Here is a 20059-nt window from a genome sequence, read left to right as displayed (position 1 = left end):
TCCAGCTGAGTCTGCAAAGTTTAATAGCAGAAAGAAAGAGAGAAGGAATCATGGGACCTGGAAATGGGGTGGGGGGCATTTATGCTTGTGAACTGGGAATATACAAATCACTCTTAATGGGAAAGGCAGTGTATTTGTTCTTAATGTATTAGGAAAACTCCAAGTTTCTGAGATTGTTTGGAAAGAATGAATTTTCCCCCATTCCCCTTCCTAGGCTAAGTGAGCTTGTTTTAGAAAAGCATTTCTGCCCCCATTGGTACTATATAACTCTAGTTTCAGTTTGTAGGGAAAGAAGCAAGAACAGAAACAAAAGGAAGCAATAGGGAAGTTGCAAAAGGACACACATCGAGGCTTGCAGAAGATACAACATCAATGTAATCTCAAATGCTTCTTCGGGAAAAAAAAAGGTCAAACATCTATTAGTTGGCCTCCAAAATGCTTGCATAATTTTGTATCACTAGGCTTCAGGAATAAACCCAAAATCGTGAATGTACTTCAGATTCGTGACACCTATACAAGGAGCAGTCTGGAAGAGAAGTCCCACGGAAGAACACAACACAACTTAAAAGCAACCTGGCCTATCAATGATGAAACTCTCCCAACTCACCCCTAAGATACTAGCTCCCAAACTACTGCCTTCTGCCCATCCATCTAGATGACAATGTTAAGATCACTGGAATTTCTGCACCAATAAAGTGGTTATAATAAAACTCTCACTCTGTTAATGTATTCCTATGAGGTTCCATGGGCCAATATGGAGAAATCAACCAGGAGGGAGCCAGGACTCAGCTGGGCTGAGGGACCCTGACACAGGGGACCCTGTGTCATTTGACGAGTTACTTGGACTGGTCAGCAAGGCTCTCTACTGGCAAAACCTTGCTAAGGTTCTGGTCTCAACAGCCACCCAAGCTTTGGAAACCTGAGATGTTCAGAACACAAACAAACAAACAAACAAACAAATTCACTCCCTAAAATAAAAGGCCTATAAAGAATAACCAACCAACCAACCAACCAACCAACCAACAACAACAACAAAATGACCCCTTCCACTTAACAGCAGAGCTCCTAGTTGAATTGTTACTCTACCAGATACATCAAGTCCCTCACTTTCAGACATTCTCCCTTCCTGGCCAGCTGTTCAAACACAGCTCAGGTGCTAAGGTGGTAATGTCTACAAACATTAAAAATAGAATTTGCTGAGTAACAGAAGAGTGAGAAGGGAAGGCCCTCCAAACTGAAAACAAGAGCTTGCAGCCCTCAGATTAGACTGCTGATTCAGGGGGGTCTTCAAGCTGGTTCATTAAGGCATGCTACCAGACCATGTCATCCAAGTCATTTGGATGCTTATTAAAACTGCAGATTCCTGGACGTGGGGCATACCACTTAAAACAGAATCTCTAGGAGCAAGCCCAAGGATCTGTATTTTTAACTCATTCAAAGAAAGACAAGGGTTATGACTTTTCTGTGCCAAATGCCTCTATAATGAGGATGGTAATAAGAAAATGCAAATTCTCATGTACTGATAGAGGAGGAAGGCAACATCAAACAACCTCCTCCTCACCCCAACTTCTGTTGTCTTCTGTTTACTGTTCTCACACTTCATGGCTCAGTTGAAGCCTTACCTCCTTCATAAATACCAGCATGGCATCCAGTCTATCTGTTCCCTCTTTTCTCCAAACCCCTGGAATGCTCACAGTATGTTCTGCACATTGTTCACGGGTCCTATTAATGCTGTTCAAATGTGTTAAGCTTTGCTCCCCACCCCCCCTCTTTTGAGGACATTTTGATCTGTATTCTATCACCTATTGACTCCTCTCTGCCTGGAGAATTATGATAGAAGCTAACATTATAGTGACTAGGAAGCAGCCAATGGGCTCAGCGCTTTAGACATCTATCAATTTATTTGATCCTAAAGATCCTAGCTTGTATTTTACTATCTCTACTTTACAGATGAGAAAACTAAAACTCAGAAAGGTAAATTTATTTGTGTAGGATCACAATGGTAGAACTAGAATTTGAATCCAGCTTGTTTGACTCTACAGAGACCAAGCCCTTTTCTATACCATTATACCTCTATTCAACCAGAGAATTTGATCTTTGGGGATAAGAACAATACATATGCACATACTAAGAATGCACAAATACTTATGTATGTACATACCAAGTGGTAGGCTTTTGGCTAAGTGCTTTGCCTGCATCATCTCTTTTCATCTTCAGAATGACTGTAGAGTTGGTTCTGCTATTATGCTCATTTTACTGATGAGAAACTGAGGCTCAGAGAGGTTAAGCATCTTGCCCCAAGTTACATGGCTGGCAGGTGATGGAGGTAGATCTGAACCCAGGACATCTGACCCCAGAGTCGGTGGTCTAACCACTATTGCTTTTGCCTGCCTCAATGCTTTGGACATCAACAATGCTTGTAAGTCCTTGTTGAGCTGAACTGAGCCAATGTCCAACTTTCTGAATTGTAACCAGTGTCCAATGTGCTATATAAACACAAAAAAGTGTTTCAGTGAGTTGCCTAAGCAGCGCTCCTGCCCAGCAAGCATATAATGTAAGCTGCTGCTGACATGGATGAGCTTCCTGCCAAACACTTTCTTTCAGCTCCATCCATATATACTCCATACACCCCTGTATACACAACTTATGCTTTCTCCTTTCCTTCTCTCACTGTGGACAAGGAGCAAGCATGTGACTAAGATCTCTAATGCCTGGCTGTTCCAAAGGGAAGAAGAACTGGCTGGTATAGGCACAGACTCTTGTGTAGTTGAATACATTTACTCATTTAATAAGCATTTACTAAGCACCTACCCTGTGCCAGACACTGTGCTAGGGGACCTTACACATAGTACAGATCAAGCAGAAAGATCTTCCTCTTGTATAGGAGCTATATATCAATAAATAAGCATGTAATTTTAGGTAGTGATGAGGGAAGAGAGACGGTTAGGAATATGGGTATGGAGGGGAGCTCAAAAAGCTAAAATCTAAATGATCTAAAAAGAGATAGCCAGGTAACTGCAAAGGCCCTGAGGTGGGGAAAAGCTTGGTGTGATTTCAGAACAGTGGTCTGAAAATTTTTCTCAAAGACCCAAATCATAAATGTGTGTATCTACTTACTCAATTGTACATTATAGCTCCAAAGATAATATGTAGATAGGGTCATGTGTGGCTATGTTCCAATAAAGCTTTATTTTTAAAAACAGACAGTGGGCTGGATTGACGAGGCAGGTCATAGTTTGAGTTTGCTGACTCTAGCTGAGGACATAGGGAAGGCCTGTGAAGCTGTAGTGTATTGAGCGTGGAAAGGAGGGGCCAGGGGCAGGAGCTAGACTGTGAGGAAAGGAGGGGCGGAGTGGGGGCAGGAGCTCCTCATCAATAATTCTGGGAGGAATAGGAGGCCACCGGAGTGTGAAGTAGAATAACATGACGTGATTTTCAAACATCACTCTGGCTGCTGATAGGGAATGGGTTGTGGGGACAAGAGGGGATATGACAAGACTATGTAGAAGCTGGTAGAAGTACCTGAGTGAGAGATGCAGGTGGCTTGGGCTTATGTTTGGATTTGGCAATAGGGATGGCTGGGGAGTACAAAAGACTTCAGTGAGGATACCCCCCTCCAAAGGAGTAGCTCAGTGGAGTAGCTTGGAGGCCCCCTGGGAGATGTTCTCTATCTGCAAAGGAAACCTGGGACAGCCCTGTCTTGCACTCATGCCGAACCCCATACCCTAGGAATGAATGAATCCAGCCAACCTCAAATCTTGATGAAAGTATCTCAAGAACCCAATTTTAGTGAATAGCATGTGAATTTTCCAGGTATCACTGATCACGCTGCCATAAAATGACTAATGTTCTTGAGAACACGAGTTATTTCTCTTTCCAGCTACTATCTGAGGTGCTCTTGGGGGAAATAGGCTATTTCCTAGTAGACTGGCATGGGCTGACAGTGGAGTTATTTCTGAGTATTGCACACCCATCCCCCATTGCACGAAGTCCAAAAGCTGACTGAGCAGCTACTCCAGATTCGCAGCACAGGCCCCTGGAATCCAAAGACCTGGAGATTAATCATTATGAAATAACAGAGTTTCCCCTCAAGGTCCCTCTCCTCCTTTCTCTTCCTTATTCACTCTTCTTGATCCTGAAAAAGACAACACACACACACACACACACACACACACACACACACACACAAACTTTAAGCCTATCCTTAAGAAACTTTCTTCCTATTGGTCTGATGATTTAATCTGACAGCTACAGAGCATCCAACATAAATAGCTCTTACCTGATGTCTCCAGCAAGAAACTAGCTGTCTAACGTGCTAATGGCTTTTTCTCCCCTAATGCCTGATTTCTCTGATGCAGGTGAAAGGAGGGAGGACATGGGGTATATGTATCATTTTTCTATCACCACACAAAGCAGATTTATGCGGTGCCTGGGTGGCTCAGTCGGTTCAACGTCCGACTCTTGGTTTTGGCTCAGGTCGTGCTCTCTGAGTTGTGGGATCAAGCCCAGCATTGTCAGGCTCCTCGCTCAGTGGGAAGGCTGCCTGGGATTCTCCTTCTCTGCCTCTACACTTTCCCTCGGGTTGTGCGCTCTCTAAAATAAATAAATCTTAAAAAAAAAAGTGGATTCAAATTTTGTCAGATCCTTCTTTGACTGCAGTTCAGTTAACACCATGGGGTGTTTTCTTTGGGGTTTCATCTTGCCTTTTGCTCTTCAGGGAATCTGAAAGGGCATTCCTAGTTAAAGACAGACTAATAATGTCAATGACCTCTACCATGACTCCCAGAGACCACAGGAAGGCTTGGGTAAGTCCTCTGACTTACTAAACCAAACTTCTTTCCTGCTCTCCTTTATCATTATAGGATTTATGATGATGACCAAGTTGTGTGGTGCGAGCGGTCGCCATACCTACGAGGCAAAGCACCCCTCAGGGAAGGAAAGGATTTGGCAGATAACAATCACCTAGATTGCATTTCTTATCTTTGTGGTTGGTTACTTAAGCTACTTCAAAAAGGACACTTAAAAATAGAAGGTGGGATGGTGTGCTCTCTGTCTCTAGAGAGCAACCTCTTTGGAGAACAGTTCACTGTAACTGAATTACCATGTGAGCCAGTAGTCTCCCCGCCCTCACCCAGGTGTATCACCAAGAAAACAGAAAACACAGGTGCTCACAAAAATCTGTACACGCAGGTTTATGGCCACCATTACTCTTAACAGCTAAAAAGTGGAAATAATCAAAATGCATCAACTGATGAATGGATAAATAAAACATGGTATATCTACACAATGGAAGAGTACTCAGAAATAAAAAGGAAAGCAGTCCAGATGCATAGTCCAGCAGGGATGAACCTTGAAGATACCGTGCTAATAAGGTGGAAGCAGCCAGTCACAAGGATCGTATGCTGTATAATTCCATTTATATGAAATATCCAGAGCAGACAAATTGATGATGACAGCAAGTAGATTAGTGGTTCCCCAGGTTTAATAGAGCAGGACTGGGGGTAAATGGAACATGGCTGCGAAAGCATATAGGGTTTCTTTTGGGGGTGATGAAGATATTTTGGAATTAGTAGCGATGGTTGCAAAACTCTGAATATACAAAGAACCATGGAATTGTACAGTTTAAGTGGGTAAATTGTATGGTATGTGGGTATCTCAATAAAGTTGTTTGGAAAAAAAAATGGAAGAAGGCTGCACTCAAAAAGAGGAGTTGCAAACAAGATACACATACATACACATACCTTTTGAGAGTGTAGACCAAGTTTGCACCTAAGATCAGGAGTTCTTTGTGCAGTCACAGTGAATAGCTGATAGGAACATGACAATTTGCCCACAGGAGCAGGGAACTGGGGTTTAAAGACAGACTTTGAATTCTGGATTCACCTGTAAAGGTGGGAATGTCTCAAATCCTGCTCATCTACAGGCAGAAGCCCTGCCCCTGCTGACAGAGTAGGGCACAGAAGCCTGGCATGCAGCCCATGCAGGTTTGCTGCTGTGAAGTCTGTGGCTGGGACTCCACCACATGGGCCTCTTCAGGCAGAGCACACTTGTCAATGACATGGCTCTGGACAGCCTTCAGTGGACCCACTTCACCTCAGGTCTGCCAGGGCCTGAATGTTCCAGTTGCTGATGGGAGAGGCAGCTGGGCTGGCTGTTTGTGCACTTGGATATGTAAAGCACCCACATGAAAGTTAATGGAGCAAAAGTTTAAGGACAGTGCTTTTGGGGCTTAGAGAACCATAAAGAGGACTTGTGCCCAGTAGGCCATATACAGTTATGGGCTCACCCCTGCCCCTGCTGGCTCAGAAGATCCAAGTGTGACCCAAGAATCCCCCAGGTGCCCTGTGATCTGTTCCCCATTCTGTCTCCCCATGCCTAATTGTTACCTCCCTCTTCAATATTTAATGCAGGGGCTGGGCACGCAGGGGCTGTCCCTTCGCATGGGGACGCACTCAAGGCTGTCCTCAGGAGTCTATCTCTGCTCTGGCTGAGAGGCCGCTAAAGATAGCCAGGACTCAGAGAGGCAGTACCTACTGCCCAGCCAAGAGCCAGGCCTGCGTTATATCAGGGACAAATGTAAAAGGGTCACTGTGAACTCTGAGAACATCAGGCTCTAAGATGGTCATAATGATGGCAATCATCATCATGATAATAATAAAACTCAATGCTTCCTATGTGTTGAGTACTATCCTAAATACATGATGTGCACCACTGCAATTCTCCCTCACAACCCTCTTATTTTTATGTGACAGAGGACAGAACTGAGGCACGGAGAGGTTGTCACTGCTGGAGTTCACAAAGAAGCAAGCAGTTGAGCCAGGACTTGTGCCTTGGTGGCCTGAATCTGGAGCTCAGGCGCTCTAGCGCTAGGTGGGGGACTTGGCTGCCCTGTATTTCTGGCTCTCAGGCAGGTGGTAGGAGGTATGACTTAGGCCAAAGTGGGGCACTCAGCCCTGAAGGGGAGTACTTGGGCAAGATGTACTCAGCCCAGCTCAGGAACTTTGCCACCACCCCACCCCGAGGTAAGAAGGCAGCCCTAGCAAATGTCCACTTCCTGAAATCAGGCAGCTGTGCTTTGGGTTTCTCCTTTGGGCAAAACAAACAGAGCCTTTCACCCAAGGATCCAGAAAGATTAACCCCAAAGGAGATCTTCATCTGACCAAAACCTCAGCTATCAGAGAGACTCTGTTTTTTTCCCAGAATCCTGCTTTTTCTCTTGGGTAAATGGTAAGTTGTGACAAATGATGACATCAATAGTCACTTAAAAAATACTACCTCTCTCTCTCTCTCTTTTTTTTTTTTTAGGGAGGAAAACAAACAAAAGAACAAGATAAAGGTATATCAAGTAAGTACTAGCTTCCACTTCTACAGTGCAGGTGCCACAAATCCATTTTCAAGCCAGGATACTTGAGCAGGACAGCTGGGAGTCTGCAGGGAGATGGGATTGAGGGAGTCTACTCTACACTCCCAACAGTTACATGAAGGACAAGCAGAGCTGCAGGTAGGCTCACTGACCCAAAGTGGTCCAGGGCCCTGCTATCCTGGGAATAAGCCTTACCTGCTATGAAGAGTGAATGACCCTGAACCCAAGAGGTAAAGAGACACAGAACCTGGGCCTCCGTCTCCCACAGAGCTGACCACTTGCAGAATCCCTCTGCTCTGTTGTTTCCTTCCCTCTGTCCTACCCCCAGACTCTCAATGCCACTGCCAAGTGCTGGGCTGAGTCCTGTCCAGGTACACAATACTCTTAATGTCCCATACACCTCATGAGGCTGTGCCTGTCAAAGACTTCAGTACACTGTCCACTGTCCACTCTTGACAGTGACTCCAGAAGTCCTGCTGCTACTCTCTTATTTTGGGGGAAACACCCCACCACATAAGCATGCACACACGTACACACACATACTTCTTCTCAGTTTTATCCATTCAAGTGAGAATATATATATATATATATTATAGTAGTATCAAGGTAGGAACCTTGAAAGCTACAGTTTATTTCCTCCCCCAACCCTCCCATATCTCTGCAAGGGGTAAGAACTCACCATTGTCGAAGACCGTGCCTGCTGTGAACGAGAGTTCTGAGTCATGTTCAGCTTTGCAGGCATATAAGGCTTTTGCCTTCCGGAACGGTGTGCTGTGTGAAAACAGGAGTTTATTTAGCAGTATTTTTAAACCTTCTGAAAGCCCCAGATATTTAATCTCTCTTCTTCCCCTTCCCTGCAAGCCACTTAGTTGCCTCTTGCGGCAACAGCCTGACAAGGCAGCCAGATGGCAAAACATGAGGTGGAAAACTTGCAAAGGTCACTAGAGAAAAATGAGAATTATTCAGAGAAAAGCCATAAGCCCGGAGAAACCACACTTCTTGTGGGGTCACCTTGTGCCATGTGAAACTTTGCTTAGGAGTTACAACACCTGAACAGTGGGAATGCCGGCTGGGACCCATTTTTGGAGCAGGAGTAGTTTGGAAAAAGGGAGGTGGGGGCAGGAAAGAGCTTCCTAGTTGCTCTGGAGAACACTCCTAACAGACCTTGCTGAAAACTGGCAATGCTCAGTGAGTCAAAAAGGAGAAATTCTAACAAAGCCATGTTTCGGCTCTAGGCCATGGGCTGACATTCGCTCTCCCAGATGTTACTTATTTTTCATTGTGCTAGTGGAGCAGGATTCCAGAGCTGGAACTCCCGGACCCCCAGGGTAGGGCAGGGGATAGACAAATTCTGTGTGTGAGCACTTATGTGAACATGTGTGGGGAGTGTGGGGAGGAAGAAGGGAGAGGGAACATGACATATATGTACATCAAAATTGTTTTTGAAAAGCTCTCAAAGTGGGATGCGTGGGTGGCTCAGTGGTTGAACATCTGCCTTCAGCTCAGGTGGTGATTCCTGGGGTCCTGGGATTAAGTCCCACATCAGGCTCCCTGTGGGGAGCCTGCTTCTTCCTCTGTCTACGTCTCTGTCCCTCATGAATAAATAAATAAAATCTTTTTAAAAAAAGGAAGAAAAGAAAAGCTTTCAAAGTGACTCTAGTGTGCAGCCAGGGCTAAGAGCCACCATTCTAGAGCAGGGGCTGGTAAACTCTTGCTGGAAATGGCCTAACAGTGAATATTCTAGGCTTTGTGGGCTATATGGTCTCTGTTACAATTACTCAGCTCTGCCTTGTGGCATAAAACCAGCCAGAGACAACACGTAAATGAATTTGTGTGGCTATGTTCCATCAAAACGTTACTTAAAAGAAACAGGTGGTAGGCTGGACTTGACCTAAAGGCCACAGACTGCTAATTGCTAAGCCACATTCTAAAGATTAAACTGTAAGAACTGGTAATTAGCTTCAATCAATTTTTGCTTTGATATCCAAATAGTTCCAAACGATCTGCGGACTCCAAGGGTCTTAAGACAAATGACATTTAATGGTCAAAAGCTGGCACTTTATTTGCTAAAAGTAATCTCTTCTACCTTTCAGCCCTCTGAGGAAGCACATGTAGGGGCTCCAGGACAGAGTAACAAAAGAGCAAATAGGTCATCTGGGTTAAACAATTATTCCAGGGATATATTATTTACTTTAGTTTCATCTGACTACCAGAAAGCCTCCAAGAGCCAGTGTTGCTAAACACCCTGTGGCATACTGATTTCTAGTGGCCAAATGAGATTTAGCTGAGGAAGGGCTGTTTTAAAAAAAGCCCAGACAAAATCAGAAGAGGCAAGGGTCTTGGGTCATTATGGAAACTGTGTATTTCTATGAGTCACCAAATTCAGCTTCCTTTTGGGAAAGAGGAGCCATGGATGGATGGATGGACACTTATACTACAACCAGGCATCTAGAATTTATAGTCTTGGCTCCATGAAAACTGAAGGAAAGATAGTTTAGAAGTTAAAAGTTCTGTTGTGCACAATGATCACAATAAATGATTATCCAGAATTTGTTGCTGAGCATAGTTTACTGTTCTTTTCTCTGGTCTTCTAATGGCTAATAGATGATGACCAGGTGGGAGAAAAGTGGGAAAAAATGAAGTGGATCTGCTCGGAATGAAGGAAAGAAGAGCCATTAGAATTAATCAGCTTCAAGTGGAAAATAGCTCTTCTGGGATAACTGTCATTAAAGTCAAAATAAAGTTCTGCACCAGGGGCATATTCCATGATCTCACTAAACCAAGTCTGCATGTTGTCAGCAAGGGCCAAACAACCACTATGCAACTTTTCATGGAGGGCAAAAAAGTTTGGTTTTGTTTTTGAGGGAGTGGGAGCTGAGAGGAAGAGTTGCCTGGTAGTAAAAAGCGATAAAGTGGCCCAAACCCCACACTTCCAGGTAAGTAGAGTCTGAAAGGTGGAAAAACAATCCATCTGACATTAGCCAGGGTCACTGTCCTGTGAGGTCAGGGCACAGCAGTGGGTGGAGAGCACAGACCAGGGAAAAGAAAAATCAAAGGTGAGGGAAAGATCATCTGAGGCAAGGCTCTTCCAGCTGGATTTTCATAGAGGTTACTTATTAACTTCCTTAAATAAAAGGAATGGGACAAAATGGGCAAACCAGGCAAGCCAAGTGGGGTATCTGGCAGGAATAAAGCAGAGGGAATTGTCTTGGGCACCAAAATTTATTATTCAAGAGGAATAGATTTTTCACTATTGTTAGGATTTTGGAATTGAATAAAGTGACAATAAAATAACCCATTAAAAAGAAAAAAAAAAAAAGATCAGAAAAAGGCCTTGCTTTTTTTTTATCCTCAGATTAGCAGGGGACTGACCTCTACAAGAGGGCCTTTTCCCCTGAGAACTCCTCCTATTCTTGTTCCCCAGGACTAGGGCTGCCAAATAAAATATAAGGCACCTAGTTAAATTAGAATTTCAGATCAATGAGAAATGCTTTTTGTAGTAGAAGTATATCCAAAAATTATGGGATGCACTTATAGTAAGAAAAATCATTTGCCATTTATCTACAATTCAAATGTAACTGAATAGTCTGTATTTTCATTTTATTTGCTAAACATTTGCTAAATCTGGCATCTCTATCCAGGGCAAAGTCTTATCTTTTTAAAAGTTTGTCAGCCCAATACATCCAGTGTCGTATGCCATATTTGCTCTCAAAAGCCCCAGCAGTTTGCTTTAGGTAGGGTTCCTACCAAAATAGATCTTGTTGGCACAGGGGTTGTGTTTGTAGGCTTTGGCTCTGACTAAAAAATAAAAAATCCCCACCAAGCATCCTTGGCTCTCTTGCTCCCCATTCTCTGCCGTGTATCTCAACACTGGTCACAGAGAGCCTGAGGTGCCTTCAGCTGCTCCTGAAACAGTGCCCTTCAGACCTCAGCTGGCCTTCAAGGACATGAACAAGTTTGGAGCCTTCTGCTGGTTCATTTTTAATTTTCGCCTCTGAGCATGGCAGAAGGCCAGGAAAGCACTCAGAGGAGCTTCCCTCAAATGTCCTTGCAGACCTTGCAAAATGAGGATCCACTCTCCATCAGATGACACCATAGGGAGGTGGGGCCAGCCAGACTGGCAGGATGCAACAGCTTGATCATTTAGGCCCAACTCTCAGGGGCCACTATGTAAATAAAAGTTATGGTTTAGGGGCTGGGAGCTTCTCTAGGAAGGGGAAGTGTGAAGGGAATATGGCTCTACAACCCTTCCTCTGCTATGCTATCACAGGCCTCTTCCTTCCTGAGCTTGAACTAACAAGCACTAAAAATGCCTGGAAGAGGGGAGAGGGAGTCATTTCTAGAGGAGATACTACGTAGAAGTTCACAGGACCATTTATTAGGTCTAATCAAGTATTTACTCTTAAAAGCTTTGCTAGGGGAAAGAAATCTGAAGTTTCATGCTCTGGAAATGGATTTTGGGGAAAGGTCCCATTGGACCTGAACAACAGGTACGCTCCCACCTGTTGGCTGCGTACTGCAACGGCAATTAGGGAATTTTAACTCTCTCTGTTGGCTAGCTCCCAGTAGGGTCTCTATCTGTGCTCACCTCAGCACACTGAATGACTTCTGTGACAGCTGATTCCAAGCTCTAGTCTGCCTTTCCTATTTTAAAATGGCAGATTCCTAAAGTGTTGTGGCACAGCATCATCCAAAAAGGTGCTATTTTAATGATGGCCAGAGTGGGCAGTACTGAATAACCATAACCCCAAACCTACTGGGGTAGCAGATCCTATTACCACCGTCTACTGCCAATCATGAAATGCTTTGGGAGATGGAAAAGGGTAGCTAAAGAAAAAAATACCTGAAAGTATCTTGGGTGATGGAAGGGAGTACAGAATTGGATACTGGACAGGCAACAGGCCTCCAAACTCAGAGACATAAAAAAGTGAATACCCTCAAAGCAAAGAATATGTTGTTTTTACCTGAATGATTCCATCATCCTGAGTCCCCCAGCCCATTCCGTTCAAGGGACCAGTGTTTTGAAGATTTTACTTCCCTTTGTTCAAAATGAAGGAAACACATTCTGCTAATGACCAAGTCTGTCTTATGAGTAGTGAGACATATTGCTCTGGTTCAGGTCTTCATGCGGCAATGAGTGATCGAACCACTCTGGTTAGATCCATGCTATAACTTGTGTCCTAGAAAGTTAAGGTCTCCCAATGTGCCCAAAATATGTCTAAGAAATGAGGCAATAACTTGAATGTCAGAAAAAATATGATCTGAATTTTAACCTTATTTCCAGGTGAGGATAAAGGAGGATATGGAAAAGCTACCTTTCCTACCCTCCAGTCCAAAGCTAGATAGGAAACCAGGAAGAGCATGCTAGGCTCTGGGGCTGGGAATGGCATGGAACCTTATGTTTGGCAGCACCCATATGTTTGGAGGAAAGAGTGCTAACTTGAGGACAAAAGGTCCTGATTTCTGGGTGGGCTCTCATCCAGTGGTGTGACTGTGCAGTCAACTCTCTGTGCCTTAGTTTTCTTTCTTTGTAAGAGGGTTCAGGCCATTTCTCCACTCATTCTCACATGAGGATAGGACGAAGTGATAGACTAGAAAGTACCTGGAAGAGAATAAAGTAATATATGCATCTGTATATATACATCACATGGGTTTTCTTTGTTTAAAAGTGAGATTCAGTGTTATAATTTATTTAAACCTCTCTCCTGGACCCACTCATCAGAAAAAAACAAAAAACAAAAAACAAAAAAACAGCTCTGAGAAAAAGATGGACAAGGAAACACTGTCAAGGCTCCAAATGCTCATGATACTTTCTAGTTGGGCTCTACATTTTGGTTGTCTGCAAGCAGAGACTAAATTTGAGAAGAGACAGAGGCTTAGGATCTACATAAGAGATTCTGCAGTGATGGGCACTGAAGGGGGCACTTGGCAAGATGAGCATTGGGTGTTATGCTATATGTTGGCAAATTGAACTCCAATAAAAAAATTAAAAAAAAAGAGATTCTGCAGAAGATCTTCATTAATTAATTCTTTTCTTGGATTTAAATAGCTTCTTTTCTCTAAAGAAGTGCAAAGAACTAAGTCTATATATCCTCAAACCAGAGGAGAGGAATTAGATCAACTCTCAGAAAGAGGTGATATCTATTCTGCAAAGTGCTAAGGGTCCATGACACATGGAGATCAGAGCACACAGAGGGCAAGGGGGGGCAGTGATGAGGATTTAAAGAGAAATCGCCTCACATCTCCATCCTTTGTTCTGTTACATTCATCTCTCTCTCTCTCATGTCTCTGGTCTTAGCAACTATTGGCTCATGGCCAATAGTCCAATCCCACAAATAAACATTGCCTGATGCTATCTGATATAAATGAGGGAAGAAAAGGCCAGTGCGTGTTTCAGCACTGTTCCCTCTGGTATTATCTTATACCAAAGCACAGAGAAAGCTCTATGATTCAGAGAATGATCCAAACAGAAGCCCGTCCAGGAGGCACTCTTTCCCCAAACTCCAGGCATCACAGATTCATTCACAAATTGGAGGAAGGGTTCAGAAAGACGTGGAGAATGCCATACTGGTTCATGCACATGGTCCCTCCTGGCTTTGGTCTCTTAGGCTGGAATCACAGGAGGACAGAGGCTAGTCACCCCCACTGTCCCTGACCAGCTTTGGATAAACAGGAATGGATCAGTCATCATCCGCGATTTTACCTGGAGTCTTCATGAACTGCTTCTTCTGGCCTGTCAAAAAGCAAGTGCAGGTTTGGATGGCAGGGAACAAAGTTGACGAGGAGGCTGAACACTGCATGAAGAGAGGACCAAGCCAATGAGAGAGCAACAGCAGCAACAGAAAACCAAACAAACCCTGCAACAGACCTGATGGGGGATGAGTCGCTGGACGTGGATGAGGTGGGCATAGGGCTGGATGGCGCCGAAAACATGGGCCAAGATGGCGAGAGGGGTGAAGTTGGGCTTGGATTCGGGGGGCTGCAAGACAGAACAATCAGAAAACTTGTCAGCACACAGGGAAACCACAATGGGAGCACGAGGTTCATGGGAGGCCAAATGATGGGGAGCTGGAGCAGACGAGGAGCACCAAAATCCAGGCTGTGTCGTCAATGCCAAATCATATTTCTCCAGACCAGACCTTGGTGTCTTCCAAGTAGCACCTGTTCTGCAATTCCTTGGAGCATTGAGGAGTCTCTTTGCCCTGCAGAACAGCTGCTTTCTAGGTCATGGGAGCTTCTTCGATGGTGTCCTCTGTGTCCTTGCCCACTGGTGAAAGATGCCCTGGGCCCACATACGTGCATTCTCACTCATATCCTAGCACCAGACATCTGGGACAGGGCTGGCTTCTATGAGGCCTTCAGCTTCCACTGCTGTGTGAGTGTTTTTAAAGTTATGTCTCAGCAAAAATGACCATTTTTTCTGGGCCACACGGGCCATTCAGCCAGAAAACAATTTCCTGTTTACATTTTTAACTAAATGGGCTGTGTGCCATTGGAGACTCAGAGAAGCACTGCATCAGAAATAGGATAGTGGATGGAGTCTGGACATACACCTCTCAGGAGAGGGCACGCAATTACCAGCAGCACTGCAGTTCCTCTGAGATTTGCTTTCTAGGCCTGCCTTCTCTCTTTTCATGGATTTTGGGCATTTTGATGCTCTAAGAAAAAGCCCCAGAGGGAAGGCAATGAAAAAATGAGGAACTGAAACCTTAAATCTGTCATTTTGTTATTTGATGGGTAGTTGATCAAAAGTTTGGAGAGGAAAGGTTCAAATTACTCACTAAAACACCGCTTGTGATTCTTAACTGGTCACACCAGCCCTTTGACTTATTGCTACAAATTATACAAACATCTTAGCAACTCCATAAAACCACATTAAATCACGGATAGTGCAAAGACCAATGACTGAGAAACCAACGTGGAAATCACCCAGCCACAATACCACCTGTAGTCCTGAGCCTCAGCTGACTGCTGGAATGTTTGATCCAAGCACTTTATAGAGGTGAAAATGACAGCAATCCAATTCCAGTGAAACAGACTTCCTAAACATAGTGGGATTTAGCAAGGATGCATAAATGTCTTACTTAATGGGCCATTCTCAATTCAGACGTGAAACCTCATAATGGTCCTAATTACCTATGGTTGTAACATGCATTCTCATGGAAATATACAGTAAAAACCCATTACATGAGTTCACCAGAAATCCACAGACTAAGTGAATGAAACCCCTTCTTAATGCCATTATGTACAGTACATTTCTAGGATATGAATTCTACAAGGGCCAGGATTTTTGTCCATTTTGTTTACTGATCTGTCTCCACTGCCTAAAATAGTGTCTGTTAAGTATTCATGAAATAACTGAGTGACTAAAGTAATAACTCTCATTTAACTTACCCAACAAGCCAAGAGACACAATACGATTCCTATTTCACAGATGTGGAAACCCGGGGCCAATTTGAGGCTTGCCTGTAAGTGACAGGGCTAAGATTCAGACCCGGTCCCCTGGCTCTATGCCCTGGGCTCTGGCCACCGAAGTGTACTGCCTCTGGGGTAGCAGGACTTGCTCTGTTCCTTTATGTTGTGCCAAGCTTCTTTATAGATCCGACATAGCACAAGAAGCCTTCTTAACCACTGATTTATGAGTTTCCTTTAGATGCCTACCACATTTGCAAAGGAGAATGGGAACAGAGCAACAGACAGATTCAATAAGACTCAACACACTGTAAATTCCCCAATCCTGTCTCCAGTCTTCTCTCTGGTAGATTCACATAGCAGATGGAATTCATATAATACAGGAGATTAAATATGAAGAATATGGCTTTTTTTCTCAAATAATCCAGCAAAGGCAAGTAACTGAACATACAGCATCATCAAACACAATAAATGGAATAAATTTAGCATTTGCCAAAGTTCCTAACTTCAAGAATTCCCAATGTATTTGACAAGAACAGACGAAAAAACAACTATAATGTAAGACAGTAAGGTTTGTCAGCTGAGGGAGGAGTTACTCTCTTATTAGCTTAATAGCTGCTCACACTTGACTCTGCCTTGAGTTCTGGGAGAAAGTGCTGCCTCATTTTGACTGTGCAGGCCTCACTTTCTTCTGTAGCTGCAGCTGGTGAGCAAGATCTTGCTTTCTGAGGCCTCTCCCCACAACCCACCCCCCTCTGATAATGACTAGTAAACAAGGCCTGGCCATGACTTCCAAACTGCAACCCAGCCCAGGAACCCAAGCTCTGACCAGGACAATTTGCAAGTTCAAGAGGGCAAGCAGCCCAGGCCAAGAGGCCTGAACTCATCTGTTCCTCTGGTCAGTGGTCAACACGGGACAATTAAAAAGTCCTTAGGACTTTTTGTTTGTTTGTTTTCTTTTTTTCTTTCTAGTGGCTTTTATAAGTAGGAAATACCTCTAGCTTCCTATCTCATTTGTACAAGAATTATGCCTTTCGCTAAAGGCATAGTTGGGGACATACTCTATGAACACAATGTGGGTTCTGAAGTTTTTTCACATCCTTGTATATCTAAGTGGTTCTTGGCCCTAGTACATGGCTGAAATTATCTGGGGGAGCGGCTGGAATTCCAGGGTATTTGAAACCATTTTAAGAACTTACTCTTCACTCTCCATGTCAATTACTGTAGTACTGACTGTCATTTTTAACAACTAATAGAATTATATTTGTTTGCTTGTGTTTTACTCATAGCAATAACATTTATTTGCTATACAATGGCCACAATTTAAAATTTACGACTACTACATTTTATTTTTTATTTTTTATTTTTTATTTTTTTTTTTTTTACGACTACTACATTTTAGTGTAACAATGAAATGCACACTCCATAGTAGTTTGATTTTTTTTTAACTGATGGAATTATGCTTTTTATTCATCTGTGCTTCAGAATCATGTCAATAAAACTCATGATCAATGACACTATGGAACATTTTTATTCACTTAATGATGGATGTCTATAGCAAAAGAAATTGACAATAATATATAAATATTCCCCCAAGAAGCAAGGAATACATTTTATTTTAGTTGTGATACAAGTCAGAGAACTTATAGAGGGGAAATAAGATGCACAGGGATGATGGCAATGGGTAAGACCATAATCTTTCATTCCCCTTCACTTCCGAAGTGTCTGGTTATAGCTTACTTAAAAATCGACCACAGTGTACAACAAAATCTTACCTCTAGAAATCCTAAAACAAAGCACACAAACAACAAAAGGTCAGTTTTGCTACTAACTCTAAGCTTCCATCAAATCCTCACTTTCCCTAATGAGGCCAAAGATAACAAGGGACTGAGGTTAGGATAGGAGAAAATAATTTTGTGACTACAGTCTTAGCAGAGGACCCCTTATGGCCTTTCTACCATCCTCACAGTCAAGCCTGAGTACCTGAGCTGAATGCCCCACACATTTTTCACTCCTGGGATTCTACATGGGCACCCCCTCCTCATCTCCCTCACTTCCCCCCCACTTTAAGGCACAACTATAGAGACAACAAGAGCTTAAACTTTAGCACAGAATGAACATTGGCTGGTCTAGTTTGGATTCAACTGGTAGGCTTAGATCAGCTTTAGTTTGCTGGTCCACAGTATCCTCAAAAGGAGTCATACAGTTCCAGTCAGTCCCATTGACATTCACTGGACAGTGAAGAAAGAATGGTTTAGGAAGATAAGGCTCAAAGGCCTGGCAGCATGTTGGGTTGTGGCTGATAGTTCAAGCACAGTGTGTGGCATTATCATCAGCTTGACACCCTTCTGTGGTGACTCACTTGAATGATGGAATGTCTGGTGTACCAGCCAGGGCACGACTGCCTTACTATGAACAGGGATGCCCCAGCAGGCTCTCAATCTCATCATGTTATGTGGCAGACCCAGGTCAGTCTTTTTTTTTTTTTTTTTCCCCACTTACTAAAGCATTTTTCGAATGTCATCAAATAGCCTTGGCTATCATATTCTTAAAATGGCTACGGGGTATTCTATCATATAGTATATATCCTGATTTGTGCAACCTTTCTCCTACTGTGTATATTCAAATTATTATCCCTCTCTAAGTATTATAAATAATGGTGTAATTTGCATCCTTATTGAGGATCATTGGACTGTATTTGTTTCCTTAGCATAAATTCTTGAAGTTAAATTAATAGATCAAAGGCTAGAAGTCTTTTTTAAGGGTCTTGATACAACCTAGCAAATAGTTTTGCAGAAAGGTTCTGCTGAACTGCATTCTCAGCAACAAGGCATGGAGACTATCCCTTCCCTCTCACTGCCACCCCAGCAGCAGGAAGCATAAAAAAAAAAAAAAAAAAGACTTTTTTTTTTTTTTTTTTGAGTTGGGAAAGATTACCTTGGGCTCTACTCTTTCCTAGCAGTTCCAGTGACATAAAAATGAATACAATTCTCTTCTCTCATTCTGTTTCTACCTGGAAGCAATGTTTAATTTTCCAAAGGGCATTCTGCCAAGAAAGTAGTATAGGGAAGGGCACAAGCAAATAGACGATGTCAACCTGGAGAGTTCGAGCTCTGGTCAAATGGTGTGGCTGATCCAAGAGACAGTGGGAGTGGCGGATGGTCAGCCTATCTGGGACTGTCAAAGATAGGACTAAACAGGAGGGATGAGGTACACAGGAGTGTCCAGACAGTCTTCTATCAGGTGTGTACTATGGAGAAGTAAAAAAACTGGCATTTGCTCCTCTCTGCCAGGAACTGGACTGTGATCTACAGCCCAGGTTCCCAGTCATGTATGTCAGGCCTGGGGAAGGCCGGTGAGATCACTAGCCCAGGGCTGACCTGAAAACACCATCAGTCTTCCCATCTCAATTAGGTCCAAATAGGAAGGTACTGTTAAATCCAAGGGGGACTACTTGTCTCCCCACTCCTTTTCCTCCTATAACAAAAGAGAAGAGAAAATTCCACGAGAACCAATAAAATCCTATTTAATCTAATCCCAATCAGTGAGTTCTTCTTCCTTGGAAAATATTCCTTTAGGTCTTGATTTAAAGGCATTAAAAAAAAAAAAAAAAGAAGGGAAATCAAACCTCAGCCAAGAAAAGAGGGCCAAAAGGAATAAGGATAAACTGGATAGTGGTGAATCAGACCAAATGATGCAAAAAATGATTTTCACTTGCTAAACAACTGACCATATATTCTTTACATGTGTCTGCTGAAGCTCTGACGACACAGAAATCGTATATATGTCCCAACCTTGTGAATTTTCAGAATGTGCATCACAACCTATCTACAAGAGGAAAAATCCACATGCCCTCAAGTTGCATCATTCTGGATTCTTCTGACTTTTACCAATATGCACAGTATTTACAGATTCTTCCTCTCATCTAATATATTTTAGTGTGCATTTTTATCCTGACAATGACAGAGTCCTGATTATTTTATTTATTTTTTATTTTTTTAAAGATTTATTTATTTGTTCATGATAGACATAGAGAGAGAGAGAGAGACAGGCAGAGACAGGCAGAGGGAGAAGCAGGCTCCATGCCGGGAGCCCGACGCGGGACTTGATCCCGGGGCTCCAGGATCTTGCCCTGGGCCAAAGGCAGGTGCCAAACCGCTGAACCACCCAGGGATCCCTGATTCTTATTTTAATTAGACAAAACGGGATGCTTGGGTGGCTCAGTGGTTAAGCGTCTGCCTTCCGCTCAGGGCGTGATCCTGGAGTTCCAGGATCGAGTCCCAC

General features: G+C 43.3%; 1 protein-coding gene across 15 annotated transcripts in view; it reads right to left on the bottom strand.

The window, feature by feature from the left end:
* ARHGAP26 (Rho GTPase activating protein 26) overlaps nucleotides 1-20059 on the bottom strand; it is a 418456-nt gene that overhangs the window by 6849 nt on the left and 391548 nt on the right. For 5 of the 15 annotated variants that reach the window (XM_072826300.1, XM_072826309.1, XM_072826311.1 and 2 more), the window contains 3 exons: nucleotides 14232-14342; nucleotides 14067-14096; nucleotides 8043-8134 (listed from right to left, as the gene is read on the bottom strand). In XM_072826300.1, the coding sequence (XP_072682401.1) occupies nucleotides 8043-8134; nucleotides 14067-14096; nucleotides 14232-14342 (233 nt within the window). Of the gene's footprint in view, nucleotides 1-3166; nucleotides 5884-8042; nucleotides 8135-12329; nucleotides 12966-14066; nucleotides 14343-18226; nucleotides 19253-20059 lie in introns of those variants that run through there. The other 10 variants (XR_012031158.1, XM_072826299.1, XM_072826302.1 and 7 more) reach the window with 10 other exon arrangements.

Source organism: Canis lupus, chromosome 5 (genome assembly GCF_048164855.1).
Source record: "Canis lupus baileyi chromosome 5, mCanLup2.hap1, whole genome shotgun sequence".
Classification (NCBI taxonomy): domain Eukaryota; kingdom Metazoa; phylum Chordata; class Mammalia; order Carnivora; family Canidae; genus Canis; species Canis lupus.
This window is presented reverse-complemented; position numbering and strand designations above follow the sequence as displayed.